Source organism: Pteropus vampyrus, unplaced genomic scaffold (assembly GCF_000151845.1).
Source record: "Pteropus vampyrus isolate Shadow unplaced genomic scaffold, Pvam_2.0 Scaffold85, whole genome shotgun sequence".
Lineage (NCBI taxonomy): Eukaryota > Metazoa > Chordata > Mammalia > Chiroptera > Pteropodidae > Pteropus > Pteropus vampyrus.
In genome coordinates this window covers 6,463,118-6,486,359 of record NW_011888866.1, presented here as the reverse complement: position 1 = coordinate 6,486,359, position 23,242 = coordinate 6,463,118, and the positions used below count along the sequence as shown (strand labels likewise).

Here is a 23,242-nt window from a genome sequence, read left to right as displayed (position 1 = left end):
TCAGCCAGGATTGAAGAGCTGATGCTCTGGATTCTTGGATTCATGAGTCTCCGTGCTGGATTTTCATGTCATGTCATGTATTCAGTTAGTTTCCCTCAGCAGCTGTTATACCTGAGGAGGAAAGCTGGTGTAATCTTGGGGCAGAAGAAAGCCAGGGAAGAAAGCCAAGGAGACCAGTCAGCAGGGACCAGGCACACTGAAGCGGGAGAGCTGGTCCAAGTGTGTGACCATCTGAAGGTCCTGTCAGGGGATCTAGCATTTCTTGAAAGTCCCAGCCAGACAGCTCACTCTTAATAGCTACACTGGCCTGGTGGTATCCAGACAAAAACTTCCCAGAGGCTACCCACGTCCATTTGACTTTTTACTAAGGCAAGTAGATTAGCCACACTTGATAAGCAGATAAGAGAGATGTGAAGGGACAGAATCCAATTCCAGTGGAAGCTGAGAACCTACCAGTAACAAAGAGACCAGAAGTGGTTCTCACGTGTCCTCTTCCCACAGTGCTTCTGTGTGCATGTTGTCTGCCCTCACCCTGATTTAAATTATGTACTCCTGTCTACACAGAAGACCTTACATTTGGCCACACTGTTCTTCCTTCTAAAGAGAAGAACATAATACCTTGTCGAAATAATAGTATTAACAATGACTACTTCTCAAGTTCAAGACAAAGCAGGATATTTTTGCAATTTTTAAGAAATTGTTTCGAAAGTATTTAATTATCATCTCTTAAATGTTTAAAGAGTGATTCTCTTACTATAATGCAACAGTTTTCTGAGGAGACAAACTGGATCAGGGAGAATAGATGATGAGTAACTTCCGAGAGCTGAGGTGTGAGTTGCTGGTTCCTGGCTCTTGAGCCATTCAGCCAAGTAGGAATTCTCTTTTTTCAAGTCCCCATAACTTAACTCCCAGGCCCTGACTCTTCATGCCTCCCATGCATTTAGAGACCTGGGAGAAGTACGATTAGAGACCTTCGTGGGTATGTAATGAAAGGTGGCCTAGCAAATGGTGTTGAGCATGGACTTTAGAAGCAGTATGTCTGTAAAATGGGGTTAATAACAGCATCTACCTGAGAGGATTTTTTGTAAGAGTTAAGTGAGATGATGTATAGTTGACCCTTGAACAACATGGGGGGTTAGGGGAGCCAGCCCCCCCCATGCTGTTGAATATAACTTTTGACTCCCCCAAATCTTAACTACTAATAGCCTATTGTTGACCCGAAGCCCTATCGCTAACATACACAGTCAATTAACGCATCTCTCTTAAGTTATTATATACTGTATTCTTAAAGTAAGCTAGAGAAAAGAAAATTACTGGTTGGTGAGTTCCTGCTGTGTATACCCTAAGTAAGGTTAAATAAATTAAAAAAAAAAGTAACGGGGTTGATTTGTTGACCAATATGTAGGGCTGCCCTTTCCTTTGGGAGTCTTGTGGGTCAAATGGGATATTTCGATAAACTTCTCTCTTCTCTTCTGTGCTTTGTGCTGTATTGTAGTTTAGCCATCAGTCCTGTGAGTAGAATATTCATACACAAAGCAACTTAAAAAGTTTAAATACTCTCCATCCCAAGAACCTTCCATTTTAAATGGATCAGCCATTTGTTAGCACGCATTTTATTTTAAAACTATGGTGTGGTATGCTGAAATGTACAACACAAAAGTACGTTTTTGCCAGTTGCCTTGTGTTTAGAGGATTCAGAGTAATCTCCATCACTGATTATTAGCTGAATGGGGGTAGGGGAAAGGAGCCATAGCACTGAGCCCACAACCCTAATCCACTCAATTGAACTATTTCCAGATCATGTCACACGAGCTCTTCTCCAGATTTAGTCTCCGACTCTTTGGAAGATGATAAAATGGTAGCCTGCCCTGGTCAGAAGTGATTCCTTTTATTTTTGGTGATTAGAAGAACACTTGCATTCTCTCTGCTGGGAAGAGGTGGCATGTATCTGATGAGCTGATGAACAAGACAGGAAGGACATGCTATTGAAAGGAAAATTTGACCATGTAGGGCTCTTATTCGTGAAAACGCTACATACTATAATCTCAGCTTATACAACCTCACACGGCAGTCAAGAGAACTCCAAGATCCACAGAGTCTTTTTAGAAACTTGGGTTCCTAGACACCAAAGAAGGAACTGCGATGAAAAATAGTACTAAAATATAATTCAAGAAGTGCCAGGTGGAGGCTGGTCCTAAGATCTTGGAAAATGGAGCCTTACATATGGAAAAGCTGCCAAGGACACCTGCTAAGGAGATGGGAAGCAGGCTTGAAGAACTTCAGTGCTCCGGGATGTGCTCCCCACCAGATCACACCCCAGGAAAAACAGAAGCAGCCAAATGTCCATGTAGTTTGATTATCTTTGTATGTGGGAGGGAGCCCAAGAATGTGGATGTTCTCTCTGAACGGAGATCAACAGCACTAGTCAACTTAGCCCTCTTCTTGTATATTTAAGTAAAGTTTGGTTGGCTTCTATCTCCATGGACATTTTGCCTGAATAGACAGTTCAACTAACTTCATGAAATGGAGAAGTGTATCTGTTGAAGAGAGAAATATATTCGGCTCAAATATAGTGAAGTGAAATATACTTCATGCCTGCTTTATTTATATGGAGGTCTTCTTGAGACAGTCACAGGTGCTGGTATCTCATCAAAACTTAACAACGTTGCTGGAAACTAGTAGCAGTAACAGCAGTGGTAGAAATAGTCAGTGGGAGGTATTAGCCTATGTAAGCTAGTAGACTCAGCTAATGGAGTGAGTTCAATAAGAGGCCCAGTGTCACTTAGACGTTGGGTGGTTCTCCAGTCTCACCTACTTGTCATGGCGAAGCATGTAGGTAGATGCTTTCTTGTCAATAGTTGTCTTTGGTCTTTCATTTTAGATGCTCTGCTCATCTTAAGCAAGTAGGCAGTGGATGGAAAAGGAAGCAGAGGAATGATTTTCCATACTAGTAATGAATCTGTTTAAGTGCAGATTCCCAGATACTCCACTGGATATCCAGACTTCCACTACGGAGATTTGAGTCATATTTGAGAATCGCTAATCTAGGTGTCACTCTAGTGTCGTGACCTATCCTGTTTCTAGGGATACATACCTTCATTGCCCTCATGTTTTTCTAAGTTCCTGTCATTTGTTCTTGTGGAATAGATTCATTACCCAGCTTCAAAAAATGAAATAGTATGAAATGAGAATGCGATGACTTGAAAATGGGTCACCCACATAAGCCTCTCTCCCTTGGAGTTTCTTCCCTCTTTTGGGCTACAGATAGTGCCTAGAGGCCAGATAGGCCTTATTTTGTGGTGCAGACTGTGGATGAGATGCCTAGGTTGTCTGAAGGGCCCTGAGAGTACCTCTGCTTCCAAAATTTTATGTCCCAGGCATCTCATGCACCTCCCCCTAGAACTGACGCTGGATCCTAAGCTAGTTGGTGATCCTCTCAATCTGCATCCCAGCCTGACTGGACCTCCCACCACCTGCTCCTCTCTACCTTTGTCAGTGCCCCTCTGTTCACCCTTTCCTTTCAGGATTGTGATATGCTGTGAACTTGACTTCTGCCTGTCAAACCTGAATTCAGTGCTCAAATCCCTCCCGCCCTACATCCCACACCACTTCCCCTCTAGTCATCCACCTCCTTCTCCCTTTAACTGGATCATTAGCCTTGGGCTCTTGCTGCAGTTCTGTCTCATAGCCATCAGGCCCCCACCCAAAGGAGTGCTACTCAAAAGTTTGAGGCAGAATTTATTTATAGTAACCGAAAATGCTACGGTTTCAGATTCCAGTGTTTTCATTGTATTATTCACCTCCTTACTTTATTGAAAATGTAAAGTTTTTAGAAAGTATCAGAAAGCTCACATATGTGTGTGAACCTTTTTTCCCTATGCATTATAGAAAGGAATATTGCAGGTTCATTGTATGACATGCACTGATGAGTGTATTCACAATACAAATTGTCCTTTCAAGGGAGAAGGTCTTTTCTTTGCAGATGTCATTAAACCCATTTTCTCTTTCTTGAGATTGTTTCTAATTGGCTCTGCAATATTTCTTAGAGACAGGGCGCCCACGTTCTGCCATAGAGAGTATGTGGGGCTGCACTGCTGTCCAAGTAAATTTCAGCTGTTGGATGTTTCTCATGTTTCAAGGCTATGCATCTAGACCTCACACTCTCATGTTAACCCTCTGCTATTATTAGCCCTTTCCCCTTTTTTTAGCACAGGAAACTGAGACTCACAGTTTTAAAAAATAAGTAGCTGGCCGTCTCAGCAAATGATGGTGGTGCTGGGTCTACACTCAGATCTTTGATTCCAAAGTCCGCATTCATTTGTTGCTTAATTTTTGTTAATTGGAAAAAAATGTCGAAATATGGAAAATTATAGAGAGCAATAAAGACAAAAACCCTGGTACTCTCCTCTAGAATTGACAAATGTTAAAATTTTGGCATATTTCAGATTTTTTCTAAATAGAAAATTTACAAAGAAGAGGTTCTCTTTTACTCACTCCTCCCCAGTTCGATCTTTTTCCTTCTTCCCACTCCCTCCCTCTTCAGAGGCAGTTTGGTCTCTATCCAGACCATGTTTACATGCTTTTACAATACATATATTTATCTATTAGCAGTGTATAGCTTAGTTTATATGTTTAAACACGTATGTAAGTTTTTATTTATAATATGTAAATAAGTAAAATTCATTGTATATACTTTGTAACTTATTCCTTTTCTCAATTTTGTTTTTGATGGTGTTACATAAAGATATAAATTGTTCATGTTAATTGCTATCTCATAGTCCACTATGGGAATATATTGTAATGTATCCTGTTGATAGACATTTAGCTTGTTTCCAAATTTTTATTCTTTTACAAACAATGCCGAACATGTCTCTAGCTACAGAATATACTTAAGAAGGAATTGCCAGAGCCTGGGGTTGGCACAGTTTCACCTTTGCTAGATATTGCCCAATTGCTCTCCAAAGTATACATATACTTCCACCCATCACATGTGAGAAGGCAGATTTCTCCACATCCTCACCACCTCTTGGCACTGTTGGACTATAATTTTCGCCATGTGTGAAATAGAATCTCTTTGTTTTGATTTGAATTTGCGTCAGCGTGATTACTACTCATTAGGACTGGCGAGATTAAGCATCTTTTCGTAAGCTTGTTGACCATTCAGGCTTCCACCTTATGAATTGGCTGTTCATATCTTTTATTTTTCTGTTTGGTTGTTTATCTTTTTTCCTGCTTATTCTGTGTACTATCAGTCTTCATTGTTTATCAAAAAATATTTGGATGCCATTATCTTCTCCTTGTCAATGTTTTTTTGTTTATGGTGTCTTGCATAATTTATAGGTATTTAATTTTGGTATAAAGTTATCAATCTTTTTTGAGTTGTGTGTCTTATTTTTTTGTCATAAGGATATTTTTTGTAATTGTTTTAGAGCTCTGTTTTCCTCTTTAGGTCTTTAATTATACCTCCCCAACTCATACCCTCCATCCTCTTCTTTACTCTGTTTTCGCCATAACTATCTATCCTATCATCTTGTAATATATTCTACGCTTCCCTATTTTGCTTATTTATTTGTTGTCTGTTTCCCTCCACTAGAATGTAAGCTCTCCAAGGGCAGTGGTTTTTGTTTGTTTTCTTTTTAGCTGTATTTGTTAAATCCTGGAATAGTCACTGGCATATAGGAGGTGCTCAATAAATATTTGTTGAACAAATAAAGAATAATTCAAGTAGAATTTATTTTTTGTATATTTGATGTGATTGGGCTCCACTGGTGGTGGTTTTTTTTTTTTTTTTTTTTTTTTTTGAGGCAGGGAGGTGCACTCATCATGTAAAGCTTGTTTCTCTAAAGTATTTGTTGAATGGTCTATTCTGGCCCCACTGATTTTTTTTTTTCATGGCAATTTTTTCAAGCTGGAGCTGTTTTCTACGTGTCACTGTCTTTAAATATTTCTGTTCTCTTGCCCCAGTGCTGAAGTCTGCAAGAAATATAGTCCTTGGGCTTACGAGTGGATATGGAGGTGATGAGGAACCAGGTCAAACTTATGGGAAGCCCTTGGGTCAGTCAGTGAACAATTTATGGGTCAGTCAGTGAACACTTAAGAAGCACCTTTTATGAACCAAATACAAAAATGGATGTGAGTTCCTGCCCTTCAAGGACTTTCTGGTTGACGGTAAAGCCTATCAAAACTCAAGGCAGGTATGAGCTGTTCGCCGGGGCACAGAAACTGTAGACAATGATAGTTAAGCTCATGGACCTTAAGTAAGTTAAATCTGGCTTTGCGTCCTTCCTCTGCTCATGACTGAGCTTTAAAGTAACTTGAGCAAGTTTTATCCTCTCTAACAGTTTCCTTATCAACAGAATGGGAATGACGATACAACACCTGCTTCAGGGTGAAGCAGGTGTGAGGAGTGACTGACATACTGCATGCTAAGGGCTTAGCACAGCACCCTAAATGTTCACTCATTCTGGTGTGGGTGGGGAGTCTTTATGGAGGAGGTGATATATGACCAGGTCTTACAGGATGGATTGGATTTTTCTAGGCAGAGATTGAATGGGTGGAAAAGGACATGCCAGACAAGATGCAGCATAAACAAAAAAACAAAAACATGGACGCCAGGCAGTATAGGGCGAATTCAGAGAATAGTAATCTAGTTTGACTGAGCTGTAGGAGGGAATCATAATGAAGAGGCTAGAAATGTAGATGGAGACCAGTTGTGGTGGGTTATCAGCCCTAAGCCAAGAAAAGGTCCTTTATTACTTTGCTTCAAATTCCTTAATGACATTATTGCCTGATCAGATCTAAGCCCTGGATTGATGGCTCTGGCAGGGGCTACTGGGCAAATAGGAGGGGAGAGGGTCAGGAAGGACAGCTAGGAGACTCCCAGGAGAGCCTTGGCCAGTGCAGGTGAGGGTCCGTATGCCAGAGCACTTGAATTTTTGGAGCTTTTTTTTTTTTCCCATCAGCTTTGTGTGGAGCTGGTACTCTCATATACATTATATCATTACATTAGTCTGAAACAACTTTTCTCCCTGGATATTCCTGTTCAGTGGATGATCTTTTGTCCCTGATCCTGTATCCATCAAGAGAAGCACAGGAATAGAGATGTTTAGAGCATTCTCTCTCCCACTTCTCCATTCCACCTTCCTCTTCTAAAGACACAGAGGAGAAAAGACTAGCTTTAAAGACTTAGGACCCCAGCAAATCTTTTGTCAAAGAAGCTATCACCTGCCAACATTCTTCTCAGCCTTGCCTCATTTCCTGGCAGTATTGCAGCGATAGGTTGTCACCTAGGGACAATGGAGACAAACCTCTGAACATCAGTATGGTGCGAAAGAGAGCCTGGGCCTTGACATCAGAGACATGGGGGTTTAGATCTTATTCCTTTCAGCATCAAGCTCTTTGGGGACCAGCTGTCCCAGCTAGCCTGCCAATGAAAAGGTTCCTGGCATATGAAACTTCCAGCGCTAAAACCTGGAAAGTCCCGGGCAATGTGGCATGAGCTGGTCACCCTCTTTAGCCTTGTGATTTGAACCTTTCCCTCACCCCGTCAGCAGTCAGCAGGTACATTCTATATTCTATATACATCACCCTGTATTGCATTTACTTGTGCATTTTTTTCTTCATTTATTGCCTGCCTTCCTCACCAGGATGTTTGTTCCCTAAAGATGGAGACCAAGGCTTCCTAGCTCTCTGCTGTGCTCCCAGCATCTAATCTAACACAGGGCCTGATGCAGAGGTGATCACAGGAGATTGTTGAGGGGATGAATGGATGATGAAACTGTAGGAACCTCAGTTTTTTACTCTCTGGAGATGGCCACTCTTAGGGTTGTTTCTGAGAATAATGAACTAACCCAACAAAAGCCCTGGTACCCAGTGCACCCCTCTTTCTTCTTTCCCTGTGAATGCAAGCAGGTTGCAAATATGGTTTATTCATCCTTGCCTGGTATTTATACAGCCCGGTCATGGTGAGGCACCTGGGAGACTTGGGTTGCTATCCTTTCCTTCAAGAGAAGTCCGGCTATCTTTAATATATGATAGAAATCAAACCAAATTAGATTATTTTACCTCAGAAGCCAGTTTCAACTGATCTTTTTGAATGGTATAGCTCTATTATTATATATTACTTCAAACTTAATAGAAAAAAATTGATTAAAATATGTGCCCTCTTCATATCTAGCCTGGCTGAATGCCACAAGACACATTAATTGAAAATGAATTTCTACAAACCCAATTAAGCATCATGAAAATGAAAAATGTACCTTTCCCCCTCCGTTTCTTCATTGATTTTTTCATTTTCCCCACTCAGAGCTTCATTTAGCAATTTTTCAGTTTCGTTTTGTTGTGGCCTTAATTCATTTCCTTCACTCCCTGCAAAATGAGATAATGTACCATTTTCCTTGTCCTTTTTAAACTGTTCTTTCATGCTGCATTAGTGCAGGCCAGATTCTGATCTTGTCATATTTCTCTATGTTTTATTATTTTTTAGGAAAAGAGGGTAACTTTATTGTTATTTTAAATTCTTACTGTGGTGGCTTTTTATCAAGGAGAATGCACTTTAAAAATACATAACCGAAATCACAGTATTACAAGACTTCTAAAATAGAATTAAGAGAAACTGTTGCAAAATTTTTTTTTAAAAAGCTTTTCAGAGGAAGAGTATAAAATACCAATTATTCTCATTTTTCATGGTTGAGGACCAAACATGATTTCTATTTTGTTGAGGGAAATGGAGACAACTGTTTGCCAGATCATAAGAGGCTGTGTCGAAAATGAGGCCCTGTCGGGACAAGAGGAAGCTAAGGGAGAAGGCGACTGAAATGCTGAGTGAGCTCTAGAAGGTTCTTGCTTGTCCTGTTCCATCGCTGCCCCAGTCAGCTCACTGATTCACTGGCTCTCTAGAGGTTTTGAAAACAATAATGAGGAGTCCTCAAGCTGTCTTCCTGTGAAATTTTCAAGTAATCTAACAGCATAAATTTTCCATGAAAAGTCTACAGAGGCTCACAATAAAGTGTCATATAGCTTTACTTTGACCTAGAATTCAGAACCCTGGTTACCTCATTTTGATTAGAAGCTTCAATTGGCAGTTATTCACCTTTGGCATAGTTTTTAATGGGAAAATGAATTATTTCTTCATCAATGCAATTTAGGAACTCTTTTAAAGTGAGGGTTCACAGGAAGGGGTAACAAAGTGGGGGTGTTGGTAATAGAGGTTGGGAAACTTTATTTATTTAATGTGTCAAGTTTTGCAGTAGGTGTATATGCCGCCCCTCGCCCCCCCGCCCGCCCCCCACAGCTCTCATATCCCGATTTTGAATAAAAGTGTCTCTGGTTACTTGATTATTCTTAAAATTAGAATGAAAACAAAACATTTCAAAGAAAATAATAAATTCATAAATTTAGTTTGGATTTTAAAAATCTAATTCCCTTTCCTTTACAAGATTTTAAATAATTTAATTCAATATGACCATCAATTTTAACATACCTTTTAGTATTGTCCTCTGTTTCAGTGTGTTTCCTGTTTTACATAAGGCATTTTTCAGATATGTATATATTTACATTAGTCAATTGGTAAAAGAAGACCCCAAAGCACAATTTCTTAAAAAACTGTATCAAATGCTGTCTAGTATTTAGTACTTATTTGCTGCTTCCATTTCTTATATTCCACGTCCCCAACCTTAATATTGAGTTATGTTTCATGAGTCTTGAACAGTTGGGTATTAGTCACATCATTCTAATTATAGGGCCGTATCATATTCCATTATCTAACATGAAATGACTCGTGTCCTACGTGTCTGTCACTAATGGAAAAAAAAAAAAAAAAATCTCCAGGAAGCTGAGAAGCCTTGCAACATCCAGAGTTGTTCTGAATCCGTAACGGGACCTTACTAAATTTTCGTACAATTTCATTTTGGTCTGGTTGACATATAAGCTCTTTTTGAAATGAATTGGGGGGAATCCTTTCACTATAGCAATCTGTTTCCAAAGCAGTTTATAAAAATGTGTTGATTGATATAAGAGTGATTTCACCTTCTCAGAGAACTGCTCTTTTATGTAAGATAATTGATACACTAAACATCTATTCCAGGTGGGTTTGCTGTCTGGTACAAGAGCAAGATGTAAACAAAGGATGGCAGTGGCAGTGGCAGTGACGTGTCCTGTTGGGTTTGCACAAAGGGCTGAGGTAGAACAGAGGAGGGAGACACAAAGCCAGCCTGAAGGACTTGGGCTAGTCTGGGAGGTGACTGTTGAGTACTTTTTGACAGCAAGAGGTTTCCTGGTGGAGAAGGGGATGGAGGGTGGAAAGGCCTGGCAAAGGCACCAGCCTGTACAAAGGCCTAGAGGTATGTCCATGGAGTGCTGAGAGCATGGAGTGTCTTTTCTGTATGTTCATTGTGGGATGGGACAGGCATGAAATGAAACTGAGGAGATAAAATGGGACCACAGCAGAAGGGCCTAATGTCCATGCTAGGGAATTGGAATATTAGAAGCTCGCTCAGGTTTTTAAGTAGGAGAGTGATATATTCAGCGTCTCTAGGGGTAGAGCCTCAAAGCTGGAATTTTGTAAAAAGCTTCCCCCAAGTGATTCCAGTGTGTGGCTACAGTTAAGAGGGATTGCTTAGCTCAGACCACCTATGCAGGTAACTCAGTTGTGGCTAATGTTAAGAAAAGCCATTATCAGTTCTAAGAAATTTGAAGACCCTTCCACTCTATGGTCTTAGAGACCTAATATCCTGTATCATCAATTAGGCGGCAGGACATATATTCAGTTTGAGTTACCAAAAAACATTCAAATGAAGACAAAGATTAGAAAAAAATTCTATTAGCATCAGTTAAAGGTTCCAGATTTTACCAAAATATGTTTCTTCCTTTTGCTCTATAAGGGGGTCTCCTGTTTGATATTTCAGTTTTACTGTTGCAATAAGATTATGTTCCTGTATTGATATCATAGATGCGGTCTGGAAAATGAATGCTTCTAATTTCTCATTTCCTAATGCCCTGACTTCAGCCTGGTAATTTTGGTCATTTACCACTACCTGGTGACAGCTAGACCTAAATGTATCTTTATGAAGAGCACATAAACTTCTTGAAGATCAAATTTATAAATTTAAATGCATCAAAAAATGAGAGGAAAGGTGCCAGGTGGATTTTGCTTACATACCAGCTGTAGGATACCCTGGATTTTGGATGGCTCCTGATTTGGGGAGCTGCTTTTGGGGCCACATCCACCTTGGTTCGTGAGGGCCTCCAAGAGTCTGTTCCAGATGATCTTGCCTCTGAAGTTTTGTAGAGATAGATTTTGTAGAGATAGGTGGATGGATCGTTGATTCATTCATTTATTGTCTGAGAATATAAAGATGACCAAGGTCTTTACTCTCAAGAAGCTCACAGTCTAAGGAGGGAGAAATACAGGTAATGACATAGTAGTGGCTAATTTTTTGAGTGCTTATCATGTGCTTGGTGCTATAGGAGACTATATTTCAAGGCTCTTTGAAGTTGGCAGTCAGAAATAACAACATTTTTCCACACGGATATGTGATTTAGTGGTCGTGGGAAAAGAACCAAAGACTTGAGAGTCAGATGTCACCTAGAATGTTATCAAAACCCAGAAGCATGAGAGTCGGCTTATTTTAGAAACTGGGTGCCTCATTTAGGAGAAGGTGTGAAATGAGCTCCAGGGACAGGCTCCATGGGAGACTAAGTTTGGATTCAAGTTGGCACCCCTTGAAGGGCGTGAGGGGCCAGCCATACACTGCCGGCCTGCTTTAGTGTCCTTTTCTTCTAATCTGAACAAGTCAACCCTGGTCACAGGGTATACTGTGCAAGGTGGTTCTGTAAGAGATGCTCAAGGCTGAAAGCAAATGTGCACGCACAGCATTCATTTCGCACAATAACACAATTGCTTCTTTAAGCATCGGTTGCTGGAAAACACAAGCCTTGTCATCAGAAGATTCGGCACCCCCAAATCCTTCCCACGGCTTGTTCTATCTCCCCAGAACAGGGTGCCTCTTCACTCCCAACATCAACCCTCTGTCCTCTAAGAATGTCCAAAATTTTCCCCCCCGCTCTCCAGATCACATCTCTGCCTTGTATTTCTTTATGAAAATCTTCATACGAGGTGTGTATTAAGGTGTCCTTAAACCACATCCCTTGCTTCCCTTAACTCACAGACCACTGTGATTCCTTCAGAGATGGTGAAATTTGTGTATGTGAAGCTACTTTTTATGTTATTTGATGAAATATTACCTCTGACCTTCTCGAAACCTTTTAGTTAATTTCAGAACCCATTTTGCCTATCATTTAAAGATTTTAAAAGTCGATTTGAAAAAATCTTAACACCATAGGAAGGAATGAAAAAGGAACACTATAAGGGTGGCTTTTGAAAATTATTCCTAATAAAAGTTAAAGGAAATTTAAACAAAACAAACTTTTGTTTTGCCCATGATGCTACCCCAACTCCAGACTGATTTCGTTTATCGAACTTCTCTTCTAGCTTTTACCTTCACCATTGTAAACTTTCGTTTTCTATCCCTTGAGGCTTTTGTAAACACTTTTTCATTTTGCAATATATTTATTTTTAGTGTTTGTGTAATATATTCCATCAAATTGATATTCTATAATTTATTACCCATTTTTTTAGTGCTAGATATTAAGGTTATTTCTATTTTATGTATTATAAATAATAGGAGCAAGAACATCTTTGTATATGCAGCTTTTTTCCTACATCTAAATTATCTCAGGATAAATTCCCAGGAGTGGGATTAGTGGGTCAAAGGGTACAAACAGCTTTATGGCTCTTAATATTTATGGCTAAATTGCCCAAAGGGTCATTCTAATTTATAGTACCACTTGCAACACATGAGAATAGAGTAGCTGTCTCTCTCAGCCCTTCCAACACTGATTTCTTTAGTCAGTAGTTTTGGGCAAATTTAATAGGTATTAAAGGGTAACTCATTACTGTTTTTAATTGTTAGATTTTTTATTATCACTATTGGACTTTTTTTCTTAAGTCTGTTTCTTATTACATTCTGTTTTGTATGGTTTGCTTTTCATGTCAGAGGATTATATTTTTTGACCAGGTGGAATTTAAAATATTTCATAATGAAAATGTCAAATGCAATTAGGACAGAGAGAAGAATTGATGAAGCTGCCTAGATTCATTACCCAGATTCAACAAATAGCAAGATTTAGCTACATTTGCTCTACTTACCCCTTTTCTTCCTCTTTTTTTTCTCTTCCGTGTAATTATTTTAAAGTAAATCTCAGACATTTTGCATATATTTTCTATACAATTCACTATACGTCTCTAAAACATGTGGACTTTTTCTTATATAATCATAATGCCATTGTCATACCTAGCAAAATTAATCATTTTTCCTTGGTATCATTTAATAACCAGTCTGTAATAAGATTTTCTGAAATGTCTTTAAAATGTCTTTTTACTGATGCTTTATTCCAATCAGAATACAGGGGAGGTCCATTACATTTGGTTGTTATGCTTCTAAAGTCTTTTAACCTAGAGCACATTACTCTCTGTTACCCACCCTCCCCTACCCCCGCCTCAAGTTTATCCACACCCAGTGACATGGCAAGAACTGAGTCAGTTGTCCTATAAAAGTTCCCACATTCTGGATTTCATTTTTGTTTCTTTATTAGTTCTAGAAGCTTGACTAGACTCAGTTTCAACTTTTTTCCTGTTGTAGAGGGAGGCAAGAATACTTCATGGCATTGCTATGTCTATGTGATTCATTTGGTATTGTTTCAGGGGCACATAATATCTGATTGTGCCACTTTGGGTAATGCTAAGGATGACCATAGATTCAGATAGTGAAAGCCCCAAACACAGTTGTAAAGTACCTTACCAGTTTTGATGGTTGCTTGAGGCAGTTATTTCATAGGGATTACACAATGGTGATTTTTCTAAATCTATCATTCTTTCCCCTTTTTTAAAACTGGAATTCTTCTGAAAAGTTTAACTTTTTCCCTCATAAATTAGGACCCTTTAGTAATTTCAAAATGCAATTTATATAAGAAAGGCAGGATAAATGCTCTATTCTTTCTTCTAAATTGCCAAGTTTCTAAATAAGGGGTTTGTGCCCTTGTCACTTCCAGTGGTGGCTAATGAGTTGCTGCTGTTTTGTTTTTCGAAGAATTAGGGTTTTATAGATATACGTATTCCATACAATTCCATGTGTTTTACGCAATTGCATTCATTATTATTATTGTTATTTTTGATGTTCAAACTGTCCCATCCTTGGCTCAAGGGAGACCGACCCTTCATGTCCTTGTTTTCAGGCATAACAAGGTGTTTCAGGTTCATCTAGTATCTTTTTTGCTCCTTGAAATGGGCCATTCTTTCAAGATATTCTGTGTTTTTTGATGAGGAATAGTATTTGAAAACTATAATCTGGATATATTATGTGCTTTTTGTTATTTTTAATTTTTCTCAGTGGACAGAGTTAGGAAATGCATATTTAACCAAAGAAAATAAAAGATTATAAGTTCATACTAATATTTTTATTTCAAAGTTAGTAAACTTTCATTTTACTTTTTTGATTTCATGCTTATATTTTTCTCTTGGGCTAAAAATCTTGATTCTAAACATTATACTACAATATATTAAATAATTTCAAAATAACAATACCAATATTACTACTAATGATTTCCCTAGTGAGAGATTTCTTTGCAGTTCTGTTTATCTTTAGAATACATTCCACTAGAAAAATATAGTCAAATTATCTTGTCCTAACAACACTTGCATTAATTCTTTTCACTAATTTTATGTACAGTTAAGTTCCTTTATTACAGTTTGTTTTGTTTTAGGATTCACTTTTTTTCCTTTTTGGTTTAATTTTATTTTTTGAATCTGTAAAATGTGATTTTAAAATTAAACCTATATAACACAGTATTATCAGAAAAGTCTTTCTTCTTGTTCTGTCTCCATCTAATTTTCTCCTTCTCCCTTTTGTAACTATTTCTTAATAATTAAGGTTTGTTTTATCTTTGCAGTGTTTCCTTTTGTAAATGTATATTCATGTATATGTCCTTACCTGTTTTACATCAAAGCCAGCATACCATGTATTCCTTATAATACACCATATTAATGTTTCAGAGATCTTCCTTTTTTCTTGAAGGTTATATTGCATCCATTGTTAAGATGTACCATGGTTTGTTTAACCAGCCACTAAATTGATGGAGTTCAGTTTTCTTTGTATTTTCTAAAAAATCAAAACCCTTTTTCCAAGTCATTTTGTATTTGGCCCATGTGTCTTTGGGATCTATTCCTAGAACTAAAATTGCTGGGTCAAGGGGTAAAATGCAGTTGTATTTTTGTACTTTTTCTTGCTATTGCTTGATTCTCTTCTATAGGAATTGTGCCATTTTGCACTGAGAGGGCTTTTTAAAAGGATTTTGCAAATGCTCAAATTTAATATACAGTATAGTTGGAACACTAAGGCATTCTTCAAAATCAGAAGTTATTGAGTGAACCTACACACTGTTCCTACTAGTGTCCAAGATGTGGGCTGGTAAGAGTATCCTGGTTTTTGCTTTTTTTTTTTTGTCTATGGAGACATCATGATATGTAAATGAAAAATAGAGTAGTCTAAGAGAGAATATGTGTATTAAAAAAACAAAGGTGAAAACCCAGCTCAAGTCTCTCTCTTTAGGAAGCCTTTCCTGCTTACCCCAGGCTGCGTGAGTCCCCAGTCTACTGAATTTCATTAGCACTTTTAGTGACAGTGACCCTTTCCCCAGACCAAAATTTTTGACACCTGGTTGAACAAATATGAATGTACTAAGAATAACTGAGCTGAATGTTTGATATGCTGGGTGCCTCATAAATTTAAGCTGAATAATTATTTTATGTAGAGTCGTATCTGCATGTCCCAAAGCGTGTTCCCTGGGACACCTAAGGCATGCTAATAAGGGTTATATGGGAAAATCATTGTGGATAGGTTAGGTTAAACAAACCTAATGACAGGTGACTCCAAACTCATGTCTGATGTCCCAAGCTTATCTGGGCACAGAATCCCCTTCTTATGGAGCATCTCACGTTAATACTGTTGTTCTATGAAATACAAAGAACCAAGATATAGGTTCTGTTTAAATGAAAATGCAAGGCATCTCTTCCAGCTGATTAACTTGTACAGTTCTATATTTTTGACTAACAGTTTTCAATTTGTTTCTTTCTAGATTGAATCATTAAAGAAGAAGTTGCAACAGAAACAGCTCTTAATATTGCAGCTTTTAGAAAAGATATCTTTCTTAGAAGGAGAGGTAAGAAGCTGTGTTTCTTTAAGGTGGTGTCTTCCCTACCATTAAATTTTATGTTGCTGAGCCTGCCACTGACACTTAATTAAAAATATGGCCATTTCCTGGCCTTATAAAATTGACTGAAGGTTAACTGCCAACACAGAAAATGAGGTTCTGACAGCTAGTTTTTCTTTACCACTTGGCCCTCCTCATTTTAGCTTGCTGCTCACCTCTGCTTTTTGGCTCTCATATTTCTTGTTAAGAATTTTCTTAGCAAGTCAGATAAGCTTTGATTAATACTGATAATTGCCCACATTTGTGTAGTGCTTTATAATTTGAGAAGTTTGTTCACATACATTCCTCATATGATTCTCTTAGCAACTTTAAGAAAGGCAAGACAAGGATTATTATCTCTGCATTAACCAATACTTTTAAAGGAGGCACAGAGAAGGCAGGTGGCTTTGCTCAGGATCACTCAGAGCCAGACTGACAGACAGACTCCTAATCCAGTGTACTCTTATGATACTGAGTCAACACGTTTTAGTGGTGACTTAATTACACCTGAAGCTTTTATGCTATTTTAATATTCTTGACTTTCTGGCTTTTTGAAAGTCATTTTAGGGATTTTGTGTAGGTTCCAAAGAAGAAAATTATGGAGTTGGAAGAATCTTAAGAGCTTAGGTATTAATAGGAGAAGAAGCCAAAATCTATTTGCTCTGAAGGGTCTTTATTAAGAGCTTGGCATTGAGCCTCTTCCTTCTGAGCCCCTGTGTATCTCTCCATGTCTGTCTCTTCATTGTAGTCTTTCTCCAGTGGGAGGTAGCCCGGAAGAGAAGGAGGAAGTAAGGAGCCAGGGAAGAAGCGACATTCGCCAAGCTCCCAGTATTCGCTGGGCGCTGTTAATTACTTTTCATATCCTTTGTATAACATTGAAGTTGAGAGTGGAATCAGGCTTCTGCTTCTTATTAGCTGGATGACCCTGGGGAAGTTTCTTATAAAATGAGGATGATAACTGCACATGTGTGTGACCATGCAGTGAGAATGCGTAGAAAGTGCCTGGCATGTACCAAGCACATAATGCTTAACTTGTTAGTGTTGTTCTCTTTTTATTAAGAGGGATGCCCTATGAGTTTTAGTATATTCCCCCATTATTAGATGGGAAAACTGAGGTTCAGGGATGTTAAGGAACCTGCCCAAGGTGACAGGAGAGATGGGTAAGCCTGAGTTCAAAGCTCGAGTGCTTAATCACTGTGTTTATAGGGGTGGTGAGCTGAGTCTTCATTTATTCTGTTTTTGAGGGGCTACCTACAAAAGTCATAACTAGAAGTCCCTCTTGGCCCATGGGGCCCTGGTAGCACATTCAAGGCCCGAGAATCTCAGTGTCCTGACAGCAGACTGAATGGATACTTGTCCTGCCCACCCTTACCTTCCCCTCCACAGTCACTGGGTCCAACTCTAGCCTTATGAATGGACATTTCTATTTCTAAGATTGCCCTCTGAAATTGCAGCTCCCTGTGGTAGGAATCACTTCTTGGAATAAAGCTGAGAGTCAGAGAGTGAGTGACCTGGTAGAAGCTTATGGGACTAGAGAGAGGATGGTTGCAAGAGAGAGGAAAGAGATGCTGACAGGAGAGGCAGAAGGCCACCCAAGACAGCGCCTGCTCCCCCTTCCCCTGGCTGTGCTAGTTACGCCAGCTCTCCTACTGGTAGATTATGAATTGTCCTAGGGAGTACTGTGCATGGAGAAAGGCCTTATACACATTTGTGCTTTGTTTAATGCTCAATTTCTTAAATTCATTTCTTGTAGTTTGGGTTGGCCAGACCCTGAGATATGGATGTCAGTCCACACAGTTTATTTGGGAGATGATCCCAGGATGCCCCAGTAGGGGAGTGGGGCAATGAAACAGGGAAGAGACGAAAGCCAATACTGGGTGCCTTATTGAGGAGGTGACCTCTGTGCAGTTTCTAGCAGATGTGTGCAGCTGGCTCTGAGTTATCCTTTCCAAAAAGTCAGAACACTGAGGCATTTATACACTAACTCCTGTCAGTCATTGGTTGAGGCCTGCTCCTTGGGGTTGTGGTAATGCTGCCTGCTCTGGACAGAGCCGACCGAAGTCTGGTGGTCAGAGAAACTCCAGGGAAAGAGTCACAAGTGGTATGTCAGGACATGGTGAGTGTCCAGTGGATATGGGTGGGACCAGTGGTGTCTACTGAGTATATATAATAAGCAGAACTTTGAAAAACAGTGTTTTCTTGAACATTTAAACATTGATTATAAATTTGACAGATTAAATTCCCTTAAACTATTTAAATTCCACTACAAAGTTAGTCTGGCTAATTCCTTTTGACCACTTCACACATCCACTTTAAACATCAGACAAAACATATACAAGATGTCATTATGTAACTTATTATATATTTAAACTTTAACCGATTCTAAAATATTAAATATCAGGAGTCTAATTTATTTCTTCATTGTTTCTGCTCTTGTTGTTTGTATCTTCCAAAGGCTATTGTTTTACTTACCTCAGAGTTTTCTTAGACTTAACATCATTTTGGCGCTTTCCAGACAGGTGTAATGATCTTTCAGATCCAAAGGAGACAGAATTCTTTGTCCTGAAGAGCTAAGGTTAGAGGACGTGGGTAGGGTACCCACTGATTCTTGGGTGGCTTCAGGGTGTTTCAAACTTAGGACTCCTTATCATTGTGATATATTGACCTGGACTTTAGCATTATAAAAATGTATGCATTCCTTATTAATATTTCAGCATTCTTAGTTAGACCATGTAAAGATTTCACCTCCTAGGAAATAAAACTGAGTTTGGATATTTGGTTTCTCTGTTTAGGCTATGCGACTGGTTATCATGTTATAAACTGCTGACCGTTGTTTCCTTGCTAATTGTGTGTGACCACTAATGCCCGTCTTTTTACCTGGCTGTTGTATGACACCTTCTGTGGGCCCTGAAGTCCCAGGACGACCTGACTTACAACTCCTTTTGTTATTCTTTCCTACTTAACACATTTTATAAACACACATATAATTAATACTCTGTAAAAGAAACTACATTGCCTTATATATAAAGGCTTCCTAGTTTTAAAAATCCATATAAGTTGTAACATATCTTATTATAATCATCCTTTTTTCCTATTAAAACTATCTTTTTGTATACTTTATATTAACTTTCTTTTTGAACGACATAATGAACACAAGGCATTTCTTAGACTCACCTTGTTTCTGTAGTAATTATTTCCTCCTTCTCCTGGTCCTCGTCCTCGTCCTCGTCCTCCTCCTCCTCCTCGTCCTCGTCCTCGTCCTCGTCCTCGTCGTCCTCCTCCTCCTCCTCGTCCTCGTCCTCGTCGTCCTCCTCCTCCTCCTCCTGTTTTGATGCTCAAATTGTCACAAATTGTCAGCTGGGTAGAGTTCTTCTACCTTAAGTTCTTTGCTCAGGTAGACAACAACAAGGTGTTTAAGTCCTATCCTCATTTCTGTCCTGTCCCAAGATCTGATATTGGCTTGTCTCCAAGGAGTCCTGCCTCATTTTAGTGAAGAACTATATTGAAGACTATCTGGGCATGAGAATAGGTGGTGGGCTGACGTGCTATGCCTACTGTTAAGCCAATTTTAGTAGTGACAGAATTGGAGAAAATATCTTTTTAAGATTATGAGGTCACACTGACGTTTTCCAAATTTATATCATTATACTGCTTTACAATACAGGGTTCTGTTGGCCACCAAAGATTTCTATTATGTTGACCTGTTCTAATACCAGTAATTTTTATACTATGACTTTCCATCCCTGCCTTAAACCACAATGATGCTAATGATGGTATTTCAGATCTCTTTGAAAAGTTTTACTGGACAAATCTATATCCTATCTTATTAATGAAGTAGCTACTTTTTTTTTAAGGGCCCAATTATGACTCTGGAGCCAGACTGTCTTGAGTTCAAATCTAACTTCTGCCATTTACTAGTTATGTGATCTTGAGCAAATTACCTGACTGCTTTGTGTCTTAGTTTGCTCATCTGTAAAAAGGAGTCTTCTCTTTAAAATGGTATCCTCTCCATAGGGTTGTGACGAGGATTCAGTTAGTGTATACCAAGTGATTAGAAAAGTATACAGCTCTCAGGAAATGCCATGTGTTTACTGTTTCTTCAGTTGTCTAGGTGCCAGGGACTTCTTTCACTGTCATTGATATGTATTTCTTCTTCTGCCTTCTCCCCGTTTCTTTTAATGGGAAGAAATATGGATTATTTAGGTCCCTGAATTCATCATTTGTACTTTCTTATGCTTAAATTCATTTGATTTTGCAATCCTCCCCGCTCTCAGATTCCTAAAAGTTTGTCTAGCCTGGCCCCATCAGACTGTATTTTCATCAACCTATTCAAAATCTTCTTGACACAAAAATATGCTCATTCTTTTTTCTGTTTTCAAACATTCTTTTATTTACTCACCTTTTGAAGAAGTATCCCATCTCTTATTTTTGATATAGAAAATGTTATTAAAATAAGATGACAAGCATGTATCTTCATAAGATGATGAGCTTTATGAAACTGAACAGATTCCATTTTATTTTTCTTTGCTGAAAATGCTATATGTACAGCTACATTTAAGAGTAAGAGGAAAGGACTCATATACTTGGTTTTGTCCATCCTACCCTTAATGTGTATTGTGTGGTCCATAAACCTCTCCATGTGTCTGTCGTGCATTCCTGGTACTATTATTAATTTTCCTGTGTAATACTGGAGCAGCAGTGCCAGGCACCAGGGCTCCAGATACACACTTTATTGGACACACATTCTTGTTTAGTGCATGTGCTGCAGCTCTGCTGCTTGCTCCCCTGGACCTGAACAAGTTTGGAGAGGAGGTGGCTGCCATTCATCTGTGACATAATTTCCAAAAAACACCAAAAGGTGCTATACCTGCTCCTTCCTTCTTGAAAGGCACACAACCTCCAAGCCACCTGGTGGTATGCATTTCACATCTAGACACAAGGTGGTGGTATTTGAAAGCAGGAAAACTCTTAGAACCTGATTCTCAATCCTAGAAGCCATCTTACAGAGCATAGGCCAGGCGGTAGTCTGAGCTACTCTTTGTTGGTCCACATTAGTCATATTCTGCAAGATTGGGAACACAGAGTCCTTGTTTTCCTGTATCAAGTCTTGTCCATTTTATTTTTTAAGTATTTCTTAAATCTGTCCCTCCCTCTCTAATTTTGCTCGTACTACCCCTGTACACCATCTTTTTTTTCTTCTTCTTGTCAATCTTGTTGTATATTCATTTACATAAATAAACTGTATCTATTCAAAGTGCATAGTGATGGATGTTACCCAGACTTATTGTGATGATCATTTAGCGGTATATACAAATAGCAAATCATTATGTTGTACATCTGAAACTAATATGTGCTGATTATACCTCAATAAAGTGCGTGACTTAATGAGCTTTGACAGTTTTATATACCTGTGAAATACCATCACAATCGAGATACAGAGCATTTCCATCTCTCCCCAAAGACCTTTGGTAGTCCTTCTCTCCATTCACCCCCACGTAACCACTTTCTTTTCAAGGGAGAGGGGTTACTTTTATTACTTTTTGTCACTGCATCCCTGTTTGCCTTTTATATAAATGGAATCATATAGTATGTACTCATTTGTGTCTAGCTTCTTTCACACAGCATAATGTTTTCAGATATACTTATGTTGTATGCACTCCTTGGTGTTGCAGAGTGGTATTCTATTGTATGAATATATCACAATTTATTTATCTATTTGCTTCTTGATATACATTTGAGTTGTTTCCAGTTTGGGGCTATTGTGGGTAAAGCTGCTACGAACATTATAGTACAAGTCATTATGTGGACATATGTTTTCATTCCTCTTGTGTAAATTCCTAGCAGCGGAATAGCTGGGTTGTATGGTAGAAATAGGTTTAACTTTTAAAGAAACTGTCAAAAACAGTTTGTTAAAGGAGTTGTAGTATTTTACATTCCAACCAGCAGTTTGAGTGTTCCAGTTTCTCCAAATCCTCACCCTGACTTAATATTGTCAGTCTTTTTAATTTAGCCATTTTAAAGTATGTGTGGTGATATCTCATTGTGATTTTTATTTGCATTTGGTGGTCACTAGTGATGTTGAGCATCTTTTTAGATATTTATTGGCCATTTATATATCTTGTTTTTTGAAGTGTCTGTTCAAATATTTTACCCATTATTTTATTAAGTTTTTAGTTTCTTTATTGAGTTGTAGGAATTCTTTATATATATCTGGATACCAGTTTTTTTTTTGTTTCTTTATATATATTCTTTATATATATCTGGATACCAGGAATTCTTTATATATATCTGGATACCAGTTTTTTTTTTTGTCAGATGTGTGTATTGTAACCATTTTCTTTCATTCCATTTGCTTTCTCACTTTCTTGATATATTTTGAAAATATTTTGGGTTTTATTTTTGATAAAGTTTAATTTATCAATTTTTCTTTTATGATTTATGCTTTTTGTTTCCTAAGAAATGTTTGCCTACTACAGGGTCACAGAGATTTTCTCCTATGATTTCCTCTAAAAATTTTATAATTTTTGCCTTTTAATTTACATGTATGATCCATTTGGAGTTAATCTTTGTTTTTGTTTTTGTGTGACGTAAGGATTGATGTTTTTTTCTCCCTCATAGATACCTAATTGTTTCCTTTTAGTATTCTTGATATTGAATTTGATAATTTGTCCCCCCTCCCTTCCTTCCCCCTCCTCTTCTTTGATCAGTCTAGCTAGGAGGTTATCAATTTTGTTGATTTTTCAAAAAATTAAAATGGCTTTTGGCTTTATTGATTTTCTCTATTGTCTGTTTTCTATTTTATTGAGTTTTGCTCCGATATTCATTATTCTTTTCCTTCTAATTATATTGGTATTACTTTGCTCTTCTTTTTCTAGGTTCTTAAAGTAGACCTTAGGTCATTGATTTTAGATTTTCTTATTTAATATGAACCTTTAAA

General features: G+C 38.3%; 1 protein-coding gene across 1 annotated transcript in view; it reads left to right on the top strand.

The window, feature by feature from the left end:
* The window catches only part of LOC105294326 (myocardial zonula adherens protein-like), a 111,278-nt gene that overhangs the window by 49,526 nt on the left and 38,510 nt on the right, over positions 1-23,242 (top strand). The window contains 1 exon segment of the mRNA XM_011363478.2: positions 16,192-16,275. Coding sequence (XP_011361780.1) covers positions 16,192-16,275 — 84 coding nt within the window.